Here is an 18296-nt window from a genome sequence, read left to right as displayed (position 1 = left end):
TGCCTCTTCCTCTCCCACTCCCCCTGCTTGTGTTCCCTCTCTCACTGGCTGTCTCTCTCTCTGTCAAATAAATAAAATCTTAAAAAAATAATAAAAAATAAATAAAATAAAAAGTTTTAAAAATAAAACTACAGGGCACCTGGGTGGCTCAGTCAGTTAAGCATGCAACTCTTGATTTCAGCTCAGGTCTTGATCTCAGGGTTGTGGGTTCAAGCCCCGAGTTAGCTCTACACTGGGCATGGAGCCTACTTTTTAAAAAAAATTTTTAAATAAATATAAATAAAACTACAGCTCGAAACAATTTACATTACATAATCCAAAGGAAAAATTTTGCCTTGGATTCAGTATCAGGAGAATGTCAATCCCTTCAGCTAGATGAACTGAAAAAATTTCTTTTATCGGAGAATTAAGATATTATAGTCCATTGTGCTATCCTTTCCAGGAAACTTATGAATGCATAATAAGGAACTAATCAAAGGTGCTCCAAAACACATCTCTTGGCTTTCTTTAATATGCTTTTAATTTATTAGGTATTAAGTAAGTACTTCAAATTATTTTTAAATATTAAATAAGTAAATGACAAAGCTGTGCCTTCAATGCTTCAAAACCATTCTCCTTCCTTATTTGCCAAAGAAGCAACAGAAACAGCTAATTCCAAAGCCAACCAGAACCTGACAAATCAGAGATGTTTACCTGATCAAGCCCTTCCCCAGCTTTCCTGAGATTCTGTAGTTGGTAAACTTCCAGGTTTCTTCCATCATCCTGACAGCACATATCAATTACAACACAGCCCTGGTCCTCAAAGGCATTGATTTGATGAAAAGTAACAAAAGGTTTACTGTAGTACATTCCTGGAAGAAGCTGCAGGGGAAAATACAAACAATGAAAAAGAGATATTTTGTTTTTTCATTTTTTTTTCTTTAGGGGACAGATCCACAAAGTTTAGATTAAAAAGATTCCCTCCCCTTTAAATGGCAGGCCTAGTAAGTGTAAAAAGAATTTGGAATGTAGAAACAAACACTTTGATTTAAGCATCCTTGTTTAAGCCGTCACATTTCATATGAAATAATGAACTGGGGCTATCTGATACAAACCAATCAATGGTTACAACGAACTTAAAAGTCCTGATGATATATGGCCCAATGTTTTGAGGGATAAATAAATCCTGGATTCTATCTTACATGATTAAATAGAAAATACTACTACTAAGTAGCTTATGACTAACTCGCTGAAAAATGCATTCATTACCAAAAATGGGATTTTTTTTGTAATGAAATTAGGGTACAGTAAATTTAGGATATTATTTTTTTAAAGAAGCTAAAAGAAGACAAATATAATAGTACTACTAATCAAGAGTATAGAAAGATATTTAACCAGCGTGCCTTGGACTTTGGTAGGATTATCATATTTACATATCAAGAAGTCACAGAAGCAAGCAATTAAAATAACAGTGCAAAAGTTTCACTTTTGTTCACTGCACGAACAACGTTTTCTTTAGCAACTACTATGATACGGAAAAATCCATTCTAAGATGCCAAGAAGTTTTCCCAGGTGCTGTTATGGTTAAGTCAGATAATTAAAAGCATAAAACGATTTCTTACAATTTTCTAATATGCAAAACCTACCGTATTAAGTAATAAGTGAGCTAGGCCCACCTACGGAAGAAGGTAATATTCTTGATTAAGAGAGTCTTATGTAAGCAATGCCCAGGGAAGGTAAAAATCAACCATAGGAAAATGTATCTTTATGTCCAATCATTTTCATGATGAATATACACAAAATACTCCACCTGTCCAGTGTGCTTATCCACCACATGAAACCGTGTATTATACTGGGGTTCCCAGCTTATGCCATCTGAAAAGGCCTTTCCCCGAATTCTAGAAGTGACAATTTTCCACAAATTCATCTTTAGGGGCTGTTCAATGAAGATTATATAGTTCCTTGTCATTCCTAAAAGGTTCCAGCAAATAATAAAATGTTATTTGGCAAATTAGAGTTGTCTGAAGTGTGACAGTTACAGGGACTTATCTGAATGCCTAGACATAGTACGGCTGACCTAAGCAAAACCCATCCAGAAATAATCCTTCACCATTTCCCAGCTTTGCTTGACATATTTCCTGTTCCTACATAAAAAAAGGAACTGCTTAGAACAGCTTGGGTTGAATGCCCTCAGCTTGCTTTTTATCTTTCTTATTTTTCTTTTCAAGTTGTTTGTTTTAGGAACAAAGGAAAGAAGCATAATATTAAAGCGTCATTCGAGATCGAGATGTTTATTCTGTAATCCATTTGCTATTTATACTGAAGGTAAGGATTCAGGAGCAGATTGGTTATAAAAGTTTAGAACACAGAAAATAAATATTCTGAGAAAAAGCTGAAGCAATCAAACAGAATATGAATTTCCCCCAAGAAATATAGTCAAGACCTTTTCATGTACAATTATTACAACTGTGGCTTAAAGTTGCCTAATTTGAATTCTGTCAATTTTTTTTATGGTCAAATTATTTTTTTTTTATTAAGACTTCACTTTTTTAGAGGAGTTTCAGTTTTGTAACAAAATTAAAGGGAAGGTACAGAGACTTGTCATATACCCTCTGTCCCCACACATGCATAACCTCCCTATTATCAACACTCCCACCAGAGTGGTCGGTACATTTGTTACACCTGATGAGCCTACACGGACACATCAGAAGCACTCAAAGTCCATAATTTACATTACGGTTCACTTTTGATGTTGTCAATTTTTAAGTAATTGCCAGTACTAAAATAAATATGTCTTTTTAGGCAGTCATTTGGCCAGGGTAAGAAGTATGTGACTAAACAGAATAAACTTAACTGGCATTAAAATGCAACCTTGGTCTCATTATCAGCATACTTGGATAAGCTGTATCAACACAATATTTGCCCAAACTAGTTCCTCTGCTACAGCGACATAAGGCAGATGCCACTGCAATTTACCTTATCTTCTGGGCTTACCAAAGCTATGATAGTAAGAAGGTTTCATCCTCTCTGCAGAGACAATAGAACATATCACCTGGGCTCCGTGGATTGTCTCCCCAAGATCCACCTTCTCTGGAGGAACCCGAATAACATTGTAGCAAGAACCTGGAAAACAAAGTCCTGTCTTATTTTACACACATTCCAAAATAAAAGATAACCCTCATACTCATGGACCACACAAAAGCAGTTAAGAGATTTATACAATATATGCCTGACATCCATATTTCATAAAGCGTTACTTCAAACAAAGACTTGGATAAAAAAATATTAACTTTGTGAAAGTCACATTAGATAAGGTTTTAAGGCAATATACACAAAGTAATCAACCAACAGTTCATTGCATTTTGTTTCATGATTAGCAGCTAACTTCATTGTACTTTAATGCTTTCAGAAGGTTACCTCCTCACTCCCCGAAGATGAATTCATTCTCTATAGGAAAAGATTAGGTACCAGCCAGGAATATCCTCAAATTCTATTTGTCCGTCTCCCCGCCCCAATCCCTACAACTACAACCTCCATTTGCCCCACACACACACTCCTTCTCTCCAGTCCTCTGGATCCCCGGGTTCACTCTGAGTCCTATCAACATCATTTCTCATCAATGCATTCATGCAATCACCTTCATTCATGTAATCATTCATCTTACTGCTTCATCAAGAATCAGCTCAGGTAACCACTCCTCAACTAGCACTCCCTAACTCTTCCCCACCCCAAAGGTATTTGGTGCCCTTCCTCTCTGCCCTGATTATATCTTATATAGTCATAGCCCTTATCTTACTGCACTATAATTTTGTGCTTGTTTATCTGCTTCCCAGTAGACTGGCGAGTTCTTCAAGGGCAGGAATTGTGTCTGATTCATCTTTGCATCCTCAGTACCAAGCAAGAACTTAGCATTCAACAGGCACAGTACAAATAGCTATCGATGGATTAATTAACAACGTATGTTTTTTAAATCATTCAGTGAATAAACAAATACTGAGGTCACATCAAATTATATTTCTGGTATTAAAATTGGCAATGCTGGTCCTGAAAAACTGGTGTAACTTACAGAATTTTGTAATCACTGAGCTTCTTTTGGAACAAGATAACCATACAGTTCTCTGTTCATTTATTCAGCAGTTACTTATTGAATGCCAACTCTATTCCAGGCACTCTTCTGAGTGTCCTAAGTTTATCTTCCAGACAATTGTATACGGCAGTGTACAAATATACAAAACACTCTTTTTTGATAAAGCTCAAATTCTAATAAAGCATCCATAAGTAAAAATACAAAGCATGAGATGACGATAAGATCTATAAAGAAAAATAAAACAGGGAACGGGGGATCAGGAGTAAGCGTATATAGATGAAGGCCACTGTTTGCAAATTTCGTTATGGTGATCTGAGAAGGCTTCACTAAGAAGGTGACATTTGAGTAAAGACCTGAAGGAGGTGAGGAATAGAGCCTTGAGGACACCTGGGAAAATCACATTCCAGGCAGAGAGAAGAGTAAATGCAAAGATTCTCAGCAAAGAGTAAGTCTGGAGTGCTCAAATAACAGCAAGGAGGCCAGTGTGGCCCTGTTAGTAAACAAGAAGATTCTAAGGAGACGTGGTGGGTGCATTAAAAGGATAACTGGTTGATATGCTAAGAATTAACTGATGTGGGACAGAAGCACGGAGACCCGTTAAGAAGCTATTACAATAATTCATATAAGAGAGGATAGTGGGCTCAAACCAGAGTGCCGGCAGCAGAGGTCATATGAAGTGACTGGATTTTTTATTTATTTTGAAGGCTCTGCTGCAATTGCTTTTTGACCAATTGGATACAGATGTGAGAGAGACAAGTGGGAAAGATGATTCTAAAATTATTGTCCTGAGCACTGGAAGGATGAAAGATCAACTGAGATGGGGAAAATTTTAAGCAGAAAAAAATCTAGGGGAAAATCTCAGGAGTTTGGTTTTTAGATAAATCAATGTTGTAATGCCTATTAGACATTCTAGTACAAACATTGAGTAAACAATTGGATATGAAATACTGGAGAGGTCTGAGTTGGGGATATAGATATGTTCTGAGCACCCACTATATATAACAGTGATGAGTTATAAAATACAAGCTCTACAGTTCAAAAGTATCATATTACCATCTAACTGATTACATATATTTAATTAGTACTAAAAATCATCTGGATTGATTAGAGGATTTTTGTTCATTTTTATTTTTATTTTTTTTAAGATTTTATTTATTTATTTGACAGAGAGACAGCCAGTGAGAGAGGGAACACAAGCAGGGGGAGTGGGAGAGGAAAAAGCAGGCTCCCAGTGGAGCAGGGAGCCCAACGTGGGGCTCGATCCCAGGACCCTGGGATCACGCCCTGGGCCGAAGGCAGACACTTAACGACTGAGCCACCCAGGCACGCCAATTTTTGTTCATTTTTAAAAGTCTTTTAAAGGTATCTGGAAAGGCTAAAACAATTAAAAGCTTTTTATTTCTTAAAGATAGAAGCAAGCACTTTATTATGAGAATCACTAAATTTCCCCAAACACAACTTAGGTACTCGAGTTCCCTGCAGGTACATGTACATATGAGTTCCAGTTCAAAAACTCCTCACTGGACTAAATCATCAAGTAAAAAGAACAAGGGGGAGGAGGAGAAGGAGAAGGAAAGAAAATTCCATTTTAGTTGAAATTAGGATTAGATAAAGAGAAGAACTGCCCATCTCAGTACCTGGATTAAGTGATAAGACTCAATTCACTAAATTTAACCACTCTTAGTTAATGAACTGTTCTAACCGCAAGTTGTGAAGCCCTGAGAAAGGCAGACACATACCCAGGAAACACCCAGCAGAGGACATCTCAGAAGAATACCCGCCCAATACTGAGTCTACCTCTGAGAGACTCTTCAGGACTTTGTATAATAGCAAATTGAGGCAAAGTAAAAAGACAGCCTCATGATGACTAGACCTGGGTTTCTCAAATATCCAGGAGTCACTTAGCCCAAATCATCTGGGGACCTTGCTCAAATCTGCCAAGATAAGGGGTAAAAGGGTGGTTAAAATGCAGATTCTTGGCCCTTTTTCAGTTCTATCGAACCACAGTCTCTGAAGATAAAGCCCAGTATTATACATTGCTAGAAGTGTTCCAGAAAATTCTTAGGCACGCTAAAGGCTGAGAACCACTGATCTAATGACTATTTATTTTAGAATATATAATTCAGAACAGTTAAACAGTTTTTATCATATGATGAACTAGCTACAAAGTTATCTACTTGATTAACACAGCCAATTTATTAAGAAATGTATTTTCTGTCAACCATATTTTAATTAACAAGAAAATAGTTTTTGAAAAGATAGGTACTTCTACTTAGGAGAATTCTATGCAGCCTGGTTCTGCAAAATGTTTCTTTTTTTTTTTTTTTAATAATGATTTTTTATTATATTATGTTAGTCACCATACAGTACATCCCTGGTTTTCGATGTAAGGCTCGATGATTCATTAGTTGTGTATAACACCCAGTGCACCATGCAATATGTGCCCTCCTTACTACCCATCACCGGTCTATCCCATTCCCCCACCCCCCCTCCCCTCTGTAGCCCTCAGTTTGTTTCTCATAGTCCATAGTCTCTCATGTTTCGTTCCCCCTTCTGTTTACCCCCCCCTTTCTTTATCCCTTTCTTCCCCTACTGATCATTCTAGTTCTTATGTTCCATAGATGAGAGAAATCATATGATAGTTGTCTTTCTCTGCTTGACTTATTTCACTTAGCATTATCTCCTCCAGTGCCGTCCATGTTGTAGCAAATGTTGAGAACTCGTTCTTTCTGATTGCTGAGTAATATTCCATTGTATATATGGACCACAACTTCTTAATCCAGTCATCTGTTGCAGGGCATCTCGGCTCCTTCCACGATTTAGCTATTGTGGACATTGCTGCTATGAACATTGGGGTGCATATGGCCCTTCTCTTCACTACGTCTGTATCTTTGGGGTAAACACCCAGTAGTGCAATGGCTGGATCATAGGGTAGCTCAATTTTTAACTTTTTAAGGGACCTCCACACTGTTTTCCAGAGTGGCTGTACCAACTTGCATTCCCACCAACAATGTAGGAGGGATCCCCTTTCTCCACATCCTCTCCAACAATTGTTGTTTCTTGCCTTGTCTATTTTTGCCATTCTAACTGGCGTAAGGTGGTATCTCAGTGTGGTTTTGATTTGAATTTCCCTGATGGCTAATGATTTTGAACATTTTTTCATGTGTCTGTTAGCCATTTGTATGTCTTCATTGGAAAAGTGTCTGTTCATATCTTCTGCCCATTTTTTGATTTGTTTATTTGTTTCTCGTGTATTGAGTTTGAGAAGTTCTTTGTAGATCTTGGATACCAGTCCTTTATCTGTAGTGTCATTTGCAAATATCTTCTCCCATTCCATGGGCTGCCTCTTAGTTTTTCTGACTGTTTCCTTGGCTGTGCAGAAACTTTTAATCTTGATGAAGTCCCACAAATTCATTTTATCTTTTGTTTCTCTTGCCTTTGGGGATGTGTCATGAAAAAGGTTGCTTTGGCCGATGTCGTAGAGGTTGCTGCCTATGTTCTCCTCTAGAATTTTGATGGATTCCTGTCTCACATCGAGGTCTTTCATCCATTTGGAGTTTATTTTTGTGTATGGTGTGAGATAGTGGTCAAGTTTCATTCTTTTGCATGTAGCTGTCCAATTTTCCCAGCACCATTTATTGAAGAGACTGTCTTTTTCCCACCGGATGTTTTTTCCTGCTTTATCAAATATTAGTTGCCCAAAGAGCTGAGGGTCCATTTCTGGGCTCTCTATTCTGTTCCATTGGTCTATGTGTCTGTTTTTGTGCCAGTACCATGCTGTCTTTGTGATCACAGCTTTGTAGTACAGCTCGAAATCCGGCATTGTGATGCCCCCAGCTTTGTTTTTCCTTTTCAACAGTTCCTTGGAGATTCGGGGTCTTTTCTGGTTCCATACAAATTTAAGGACTATTTGTTCCAGTTCTTTGAAAAACGTTCTCGGTATTTTGATCGGGATAGCATTGAAAGTGTAGATTGCTCTGGGTAGCATGGACATTTTAACTATGTTAATTCTTCCGATCCATGAGCATGGAATATCTTTCCATCTTTTTATGTCTTCCTCAATGTCTTTTAAGAGTGATTTATAGTTTCTAGAATAAAGGTCCTTTACGTCTCTGGTTAAGTTAATTCCAAGGTAACGTATGGTTTTTGGTGCTATTGTAAATGGGATGGATTCCCTGATTTCTCTTTCTTCGTTCTCGTTATTCGTGTACAGAAATGCAACTGATTTCTGAGCATTGATTTTGTATCCCGCCACGTTACTGAATTGCTCTATAACTTCTAATAGTTTGGGAGTGGCTTCTTTTGGGTTTTCCATATAGAGTATCATGTCATCTGCGAAGAGAGACATTTTGACTTCTTCTTTGCCGATTTGAATACCTTTGATCCCTTTTTGTTGTCTGATTGCTGTTGCAAGGACTTCTAGTACTATGTTGAATAATAGTGGCGAGAGTGGGCATCCTTGTCGTGTTCCTGATCTTAAGGGAAAGGCTTCCAGCTTTTCCCCATTGAGAATAATATTTGCAGTAGGCTTTTCATAGATGGCTTTTATGAGATTGAGAAATGTACTTTCTATTCCTACACTCTGAAGGGTTTTAATCAGGAAAGGATGCTGTATTTTGTCAAATGCTTTTTCGGCATCGATTGAGAGGATCATATGGTTCTTGAGTCTTTTCTTGTTGATATGATGTATCACGCTGATTAATTTGCGAATATTGAACCACGCTTGCATCCCAGGTATGAATCCCACTTGATCGTGGTGGATAATCCTTTTAATGAACTGTTGGATTCTATTAGCAAGTATCTTGTTGAGGATTTTGGCATCCATATTCATTAGGGAAATCGGTCTGTAATTCTCCTTTTTGAGGGGGTCTTTGCCTGGTTTGGGGATCAAGGTAATATTGGACTCATAGAATGAGTTTGGTAGCTTTCCTTCTGTTTCTATTTTTTGAAATAGCTTTAGGAGAATAGGTATTATTTCTTCTTTGAATGTTTGGTAGAATTCCCCAGGAAAACCGTGCAAAATGTTTCTTGACTAAGAAATAATTATTTACAATATTTTAATATGTTGCTAAGGGAAGAAAAAACAGACCAAAAAAAGTATATAGACACCATTTTTTTAAAAAGGAATCTTTTTTTTAGTGATCAAAAAAGATGGATGGACTAAAAAACTCCTGAGTCAGTTTACCCATTTGCTGAAACATTTTACCTAAAAGGGTGTTTGCTGTGTTCTATAACAGCTTTGAAGGATACATCCATATCCTAGATCAGGTAATAAAGAAGAGGAGAGAGACCTGGGTGATGAAGTTTCAGAGTACCCTATCTCTACTTGAGCCAGTAAAAAACAAACCTGCAGTATTCATTTTAATATACATCACATGTGTAAATATGGAGAGGTAGAGACCAACAACCTGCAAAAAGCCAATTACTCACCAAAACTATACATTAACCTACACAAAAGTTAAACTCTACAGAGGTTTCACAGGTTATAGATGATAGATTGACAGCTAAGATAGATGGAAACATCTAACACCTACCCATTTCTTTTTTTTTAAGATTTTATTTATTAGAGAGAGAGAGAGCATCGGAGGGGAGAGGGTCATTGGAAGAAGCAGACTCCCCGCTGAGCAGGGAGCCTGATGTGGGACTCGATCCTTGGACTCAGGGATCATGACCTCAGCCGAAGGCATTTGCTCAACCAACTGAGCCACTCAGGTGCCTAACCCATCTCTTTTCAAACAGAAAGCCACCTACTCAGGTTATAGGAACATGAATTTGCATGCTCTGAGAGTCTTCTGTACTCAGCAATGAATAATTACTAAGACGGTCTATCAGAGTGACTTTGGGTGTGATTCAGGCTCAAGACCAGTCTTACACACTCAGAAGCTTGCCTAAGCAAGTATCTTAAACTTTCTCAGGGTTCACTGCCATTGTCTGTAAAATGGGTGCGATAATAGTACCTTTCTCAGAGTTGTTACAAGGATTAAAGAAAAAATATATGGAAAAATGCTTAACACCAGCATATCCTAGATACTCACACTCAATAAATGTTAGCTATCATTATTAGCTAGTAGAACTTTCTGGGGCAGATTGGTAGGCAGTTGGAAGAGTATGTGGATGACCAGGAAAGAGATGTGATATAAACAGCTGTAAATACAACCACACTATAACCTTAACTTACCTTGAAATGTGTTATTCCCATCATAAAAATAAATTCCTTCCCATGTGATAAACAATGTACCTTCCCCATATCTCTTTGCTGCAGCATTCTACATTTTTTTGTACTTACAATATGATACTTTTAAGAAATTCAAGTTTGAGAAATACATATTAAAAATCCCTACAATGCCTGTGAGCCGAAAAGCACAACAGAACATAAAAACGTAAGTCATGCTGAAAAGGTCAAATAGAAAATTAGTTGCTAAGTGTATGTGCAAAAGGACCACAGAACACAGTAAATTATATACTTTAAACTCAGTTATACCACTTTGGAGATTTCTTTCTGAACCGTCCAAAGTTCCCGTAGGCTTACAACCTTAACCATAATGAAACCCTGGGAAGAGAGTTAACTCCTAATTATTTTTAAAAAGACCTCCACCCCAACTTTACCATGTGGCCCATAGGAGTTCCCCATGTTGTATGCTGTTCCATCTGGGTCATAATGAGGATGTGCAGTTGCTCCATTCACAGCAATAAATTTGCTCCAGTCTACCTGCAAATTTAAAACCATCAGGGACTTTTAAATGTTACATAGGCAGATCTCTACTTAGACACAGAGACATTACGAATGTGTCAAATATTTTAAAAATAGAATAGGAAAACTATATAGTATATGCCTTAATATCTCACCTCTGAGAAATCAAAATTATTTTTCCTACTAAAGAAATGGAGACTAAATAATAAACAAACAAAAACTCTACCACCAACAACAACAAATGGACAAAAACAATTATCCAATAAGGATTTTTTTCCCCCAAGATCACAGGAAAGTACAAAAAAATAAGAATTAAAATTAAAATTCTGGTCTAAAATTTTATTTATTTTTAATTAATGTGCTAAGTGAACGCACTATGGGTCTAGACAATCTCTAGTTCAATTCTACCTGTAGTTATTAGGAAGAGCATGAAATGGACAAAGTCAATCGGTACTATTCTATTTCTCCTCTACCATAGTCTTCAGATACTAGGAGTAAGGAAGAAGAAGTCTAAAATTGTCTTTTTTTAAGATTTTATTGATTTTAGAGAGTAAGAGAAAGAGAGGTGGGGGCAGAAGGAGAAAGAGAATCCTGAAGCAGACTCCCCGCTGAGCACTGAGATGGACTCAGGGCTCAATCCCAGGACACCGAGATCATGACCTGAGTGGAAATTAAGAGCCAGCCACTCAACTGCCTGAGCCACTCAGGCACCCCTCCAATTTCTTCTTCAGATATCTACTACTCTAAAAAGTATTTTTAAAGGAAAGAAATTTTAGGGTCTATTTTACTAATTTTGTAGCCATTATTTTACCTTTTCTGTTTTTTCCAGAGTTTTAATGTCCACTTTATTCATAAAGTTGGTCTCAGTGCTAACAAAGTAGTCACCCTTGTACCGCACATAGTTGACATTGGTATTGTCAGTTATTGCTGAAACCAAACCCCAGAGTTAAACACCACAATGTAGTGTAGCACACAACATCAGAGCAACAACACAGTTTAAACATCCTCTCATACCAAAAAAAAAAAATCTATTTCAAAATATATATTTATATAGATTGACACATATCATAACTAAATAATCATCACTATCACCCACAAATTCTGGGTACACTAAAGGCTACTTACCAGGCAGCTCAAACTTTGACATGAAACGTTCAAAAACATTCTTGCATGGATCAGGGAGAGCCAATGTGCCAAATTCTGATATCACAATTCGGTCATTAACACTATTGGCCTTATATGTATCACTCTGTAGGAACTTGCTTCTATAGGTCACTGTGCCCTTCTCCATCCTGAACTGGTGAAGCAAAGCCATTCCATCAAACCAGTGATTGTACCTTCAAACAGGAGCAAAAACAGAAAAATAAATACCAGTAAGAAAAACACAGGATAAATATGAAAGCCTTCAAATACTGAAATAAGGAATCCGAATGGGTTCCCAGCACAACTTGATTATTCACAAAACTTGAGATTAAGGGGTGATGACTTTTGAGTATATCCTGGGGTACAATGGAAAAGAGCAACCTACATTTCCTGACCCCTACTCTATCAAAAAACTCATACTTAGAAAGCTAAAAAAACCTCCAAATTGGTGATTATTAAGATAATTTTGATTTTTACCCTATAGCCAAGAGAATAACATGCAAAGATATGGAATATTTGACAGTTTCTCAATTAAAATGGGTTCCTAAGCTTTTAGAAACAGTTACATATTCACATCTTATATTTTCCCTTTACTTTAAAATTTTTCAACTTATCAGAATTATGCTAAAGTAAACAAGATGACTGTCCTTACTGGATAATCATTTTTGTACATACAATTACAGTAGAAATGATCTATTTAAATGATGGAATATCAAAAAACTACAAGGAAAAGTTGGTAGTTTTGCTTTTTAAAGGGCTTCACATCATACAATCTTTTCATTCTTGTGCTTGATGGAGTAAATGCTTAAGGTCTTCAGCACGGATAAGCAAGACTAACACCATTGCCTTAAGGCAATGGTCCCAAAAGCAGGGAATCAAAGACATATTCGTACACCCATGTTTATAGCAGCATTATTTACAATAACCAAAAACTAAGCAACCCAGTGGCCATTAAAAAGGAAGGAAATTCTGTCACATGCTACAACATAGAAGAAGTTTGAGGACATTGTTATAAATGAAATAATCCAGTCTCTGTCTCACACACACACACACACACACACACACACACACACACACACAAGGTATAGTTTCAGTTTTGCAGGAAGAAAAAGTTCTGAAGATCTGTTTCACAATGTGAATAAACTTAACACTAACCTTTACCCCTAAAAATGGCTAAAGATGGTAAATTTTATGTTATATGGGTTTTTTTAAAGATTTTATTTATTTGAGAGACAGAGAGAGAGAGAGAGACAGCACGAGCAGGGTGAGGGGCAGAGGGAGAGGAAGAAGCAGACTGCGCTGAGCACAGAGACCAAAGCGGGGCTCGATACCAGGACCCTGAGATCATGACCTGAGCCAAAGTCAGATGCTTAACAGACTGAGCCACCCAGGCACCCCTATGTTGTGTTTTTCACCACAATAAAAAAAAAAAATCCAGGAAATAAAGTTAAAAAAAAAAAAACCCTTTACCCAGTGGTTTGAGATGCCATCTTTATTATTAACCTAATTTCCATTCATTTTTGGGTTTCTTGGCTTTCTACTCTATATCACTTGCCTATTTATTCATGCACTGAATAATGTGTAATCATTGATGCTTTATAGTATTTTTTTAAGATTTATGTATTTAGGGGGCGCCTGGGTGGCACAGCGGTTAAGCGTCTGCCTTCGGCTCAGGGCGTGATCCCAGCGTTATGGGATCGAGCCCCACATCAGGCTCCTCCGCTATGAGCCTGCTTCTTCCTCTCCCACTCCCCCTGCTTGTGTTCCCTCTCTCGCAGGCTGTCTCTATCTCTGTCGAATAAATAAATAAAATCTTTAAAAAAAAAAAACATTTATGTATTTATTTGATAGAGAGAGAAAAAAAAGAGCATGAACAGGAGGGGCAGAGGGAGAGAAAGAGAGAGAGATCTCAAGCAGGTTCCATGCTGAGCATAGAGCCCGATGCAGGGCTCTATCTCATGACCCTGAGATCATGACCTGAGCTGCAATCAAGAGTCAGATCCTTAACTGACTGTGCCACCGAGGCACCCCATAGTATATTTTAATGTCTGGAAGGGCTAGTCCCTTCACTGAAAAATCTTTTTTAGTATTTTCCTGACTATTCTTGAGTATTTATTTTTCCATATAAACTTTATATTGATTTGTCTAACTTCCTTTAAAAACTGGTTAGAATTCTCATTAAGGTTGTATTAAATTTTAAAATTAACTTAGGGAGTACTGACATCTTTATGTTGTTGAATTATCCTATTCAAGAACACAGGATGATTTTTCATTTGTTTAATTGTGTTTTTCAGGAGTGTTTTAAAGTTTGCACATTTCTTGTTAAATTCCTAAATATTTAATCTTCTTTGTTGCAACTTTAAGGGTTTTTTCCACCATTATGCTCCCTAAGTGGTTATTGTTGGTGTATATGAAGGCTATTGATTTCGGTAGGCTAATTTTACACCGTTATCTTACCTTTTATTGTTTGAGTTAGTATTGTCATTGATTCTGTGTGGTTTTCCAGGTTTACTAAGATATCATCTGCAAATAGAGATAGTTTTACTCTACTAATCCTTGTGCCTCTAATCAATTTCTTTAGTCTAACTGTATTGGTTACATCTGGTTGAAAAGCAGTGGAATAGTGGCCATTTTCTCCTTGTTCCTGTCTTAAAGAAAATACTTGCAGTTTTTCCCAATTTAATACTACTGGTTTTAAGGCTAAGATTAAAATATATTATACGTATGTATATATATATACATCTATATAAATACACACATGTGTGTATATCCATGTACACACACATATATTTATATACATATATTTTCTATATATACATACGGATTACATATACACATATATTTATATGTGTGTATACATATACATATATACTTACATATGTATACATAAAATCATGTTAAGAAAGTATCCATCAGGAGTGCCTGGGTGGCGCAGTCATTAAGCGTCTGCCTTCGGCTCAGGGCGTGATCCCAGCGTTCTGGGATCGAGCTCCACATCAGGCTCCTCCACTGGGAGCCTGCTTCTTCCTCTCCCACTCCCCCTGCTTGTGTTCCCTCTCTCGCTGGCTGTCTCCCTCTCTCTCTGTCAAGTAAATAAATAAAATCTTAAAAAAAAAAAAAGTATCCATCAAGTCCTGTTTTCTTGAATATTTTTATGAAGAATGGATGTTGAGTTCTGACAAAAGTTTTGTCAGCATTTATGGAGATAATCCTGCAATTATTTATTCTAAACCCTATTAATATGGTATATGGTATTAATGGATTTCCAAATAATGCACTTAGTTTGCCTTATCATAGTGAATTATATTTTTATTTAGTGTTGGATTCTATTTGTTAATAAAATATTTATTTGTCTTGTATTAGTACTATATATTTTATATTTTTTCATGGATATTCATAAATAATACGAATAAGTAATAGTTTTCTGTACTGTCTGTATCATGTGTAGATAGTCAATATTACACTTGTTCCATAAAAAGAAGTGGAAAGTTTCCCTTCATTTTCAATTCTCTTTAATAATGTATAGAGCATCGGAACTATTTGATATTTGAAGGTTTGGTAGCATTTCTCTGTGAAGAAATCTGGGCCTGGTGCTTTTTTTGAGAGGTGGCTACTTAGTAAGTATCTCTTTTTCCTCTATGGAAATTGTTCTGTTCACACATGCTGTCTCTATTAATTAATGTCCCAGGAAACCATGCATTTCACAAGGTTCTCAAAAGTATTTGCTGGGAGGCCTGCAAAGTCTCCTGTACATTTTTATCTGTTTCGATGGTTTCCTTTCCCCCTGCCATTTCTTGTTTTGCACATCTGTGCTTCCTCCCTTTTTCTTCTTGACTGTGTTAGCTAGTGGTTTCTCTGTTTGGGTAATTTTTTTCAAAAAACACTAAAAAGAAAATAATTTCAATAATTATTGCTATTCTAATCTAAACACCTCTAAAACCACAATACACAGTCCCAAACACAATACTCTGGGTGTAACAGCAGACACTCAGTTTCTTCATTTAAGAAACTTCATATTCTTTTCTTTCTTTCTTTTTTTTTGGGGGGGGGGGAGTTACCACCTCATATTGTTGACTCACACTGAGCTATCAACCAAAACCCCTAAGTAATTTTTAACACACTTTGCTGCTAAACCACATCACTTTCATCCTTGTGCTTGTAAAATTTCTCTTCCTCTACATATATCTTTAATAATATTCAACTTGTTAGATTCCATCTCATAAGATCCTGACTTGTGCCAAGACTAGTGCTTACAGGCACATAACTATGTCATACAGTTGTTCTCTGAGACAACAGACAAGCATTAAAAAATACTATCCATGTACAGAAGGAGCAACAGGATGGAAGGATGTGGGAATCAGAGAAGGGTCTAGAAGAAAGAAGACATCTGTCGGGTTCCCTAAGGATGTTTGCCAGTTGGAGAAGGGGAGAAGGGCATCCTAGGAAGAGGTGGTGGAAGAAGCAAGAGAGAGAGAGAGGAAGGAAGGAAGGAAGGAAGGAAGGAAGGAAGGAAGGAAGGAAGGAAGGAAGGGGGAGAGGGAGGGAGGAAGGAAGGGAAGAGTGAGCAGGGAAGGAATATGGTATCCTGGAGGAACAGCCAGTTAAAAATTTGTGTGTGGGAAAGTCTTCAGCGGCCGGCGATGATGGTGGAGAAATAGGTCAGCACAAGACTTATCTGCACTTAGATTTACAGCTCAAAGACCTTCAACAGCAACATGTGGGGTTTTGAAACAGGAGAGTGAAACAGTGAGAACTGCATCTTAGAAAGCTCACCCTGGACACGCAGTAGAACACGGGATAGAATGAGGAGCATCCAGATTGGGAGAAAACAATGAGGAGATCAGGCAATAATTCAGGTGAGAAATTATGAGAACCTGAACTGAAGCAGTATCATTAGAAAAGGACAAATTCCAGATACAAGTCCCGTGACTGATAGGATAAAAGCAGTGACAAAAAGGGAAGGTTCAAAAAGTCATACCTGAGGGATAATTTGCTTTCACTGAGGGTTCAGTTTTGAACAAGAGTCTGAGCTTTTTGAAGCCATCAGAGTAAAGATGTTCTATAGCCAGTTGGCAAAATACAGGTGTTAGAGCCCAAGAGATGGGGCTGGGGGTGGGAGAGCATGTTTGAGAGTAGCTGTGTGTGACAGGCATAGGCCAGGTGCAAAGAAGACAGTCACTACCATCTACTGAGTGCTTACTACCTGCCAGGACTAGCTAAGCACTTGACCACATCCTTTCCTATGGGTGTATAAAAATAAGCATATATTTTAATTTATATATAAATATAAAATATTATTTTAAGTGTATTTCTTTATCTCACACACATGCATTGATACTGTGAATTTTAAAGATGTGGAAACCAATGTACAGAGTACATACCCAGGGTGTCAGGGCTGGTAAGAGGTAGAAAGGGATTTGAATTCAGTGCTGACCCCAAATCCTGGGATCTTACAACACCCCAACAAGTAAGGTGAACTATAAAAAGTAATTTGGCAGGAAAGGGAGTGGGGAGAGAGGTCACTGAAAGGAAAGAAGAAAATGAAAACATACTGACTGCCAATTCTTGTCAGCCACTGAAAGAGGCACTCATTGTCTCCTTTAATTCTCATACCCAGTCATTAAAATCTATGTAATTAGCCTCGTTTCTCATATGGGAAAACTTGCTCAAGACCACATCACTGATAAATGGCAAAATGGGATCTGAATCCACTCCATCTTACTCCAAAGAATGTATTATTTCTACTATACCAAAGAAAGCAAATAACGAGAGAAGAGGAATACTCAGGGCAGAGGCTGGGATATATCAATATCAAAGGCACCAGTGAAGTGAGGTGAGCCAGGAAAAATTTATTTTTAGAATGAGCAATCTGATGATGGATAGAAAAATAATCAGGAGAGGGTGCCTGGTTGGCTCAGTTGGTTAAGTATTTGCCTTAGGCTCAGGTCCTGATCTCAGGGTCCTGGAATCAAGCACAGCATCTAGCTCTCTGCTCAGCAGGAAGTCTGCTTCTCCCTCTCCCTCTGCCCCTCCTCACATTCCTGCGTGCTCTCTCTCTCTCTCTCAAATAAATAAAATCTTTTTTAAAAAAGGAAAAGAAAAAGAATCAGGAGAAATTGTTATGGAGGAATCCAGGGATAAGTGCATTTTAAGACGGGTGGTCAATAATGTCAAACACTGTTAAAAAGTCAGGCTAAGGACTGGAAAGCCCATTTCGTTTAATAATTAACAGGCTTTGGTGACCTTTTTGAAAATAGATACAGTGGAGTGGTGGGTTAAAAGTCAGAGGGCAACAAACTGAGAAGACACCAGGAAGCAGCTAAACAGAGGCAGTGAGGGAAGGAAAACAGGTATTAGCTGGAGGGGAAGGTGGAATAGGGAATGAGGGTGTTTTAG

General features: G+C 37.5%; 1 protein-coding gene across 3 annotated transcripts in view; it reads right to left on the bottom strand.

Moving 5' to 3' along the window:
- LOC113260049 (carotenoid-cleaving dioxygenase, mitochondrial) overlaps positions 1-18296 on the bottom strand; it is a 112764-nt gene that overhangs the window by 12932 nt on the left and 81536 nt on the right. For all 3 annotated transcript variants that reach the window (XM_026505746.4, XM_048217220.2, XM_026505747.4), the window contains 6 exons: positions 11883-12094; positions 11569-11684; positions 10673-10775; positions 2974-3102; positions 1790-1950; positions 694-861 (listed from right to left, as the gene is read on the bottom strand). In XM_026505746.4, coding sequence (XP_026361531.2) covers positions 694-861; positions 1790-1950; positions 2974-3102; positions 10673-10775; positions 11569-11684; positions 11883-12094 — 889 coding nt within the window. The remainder of the gene's footprint in view (positions 1-693; positions 862-1789; positions 1951-2973; positions 3103-10672; positions 10776-11568; positions 11685-11882; positions 12095-18296) is intronic.

This window comes from Ursus arctos, unplaced genomic scaffold (genome assembly GCF_023065955.2).
Source record: "Ursus arctos isolate Adak ecotype North America unplaced genomic scaffold, UrsArc2.0 scaffold_22, whole genome shotgun sequence".
Lineage (NCBI taxonomy): Eukaryota > Metazoa > Chordata > Mammalia > Carnivora > Ursidae > Ursus > Ursus arctos.
The sequence above is the reverse complement of the archived record's forward strand: the minus strand, read 5'-3'. Positions and strand labels throughout refer to the sequence as shown.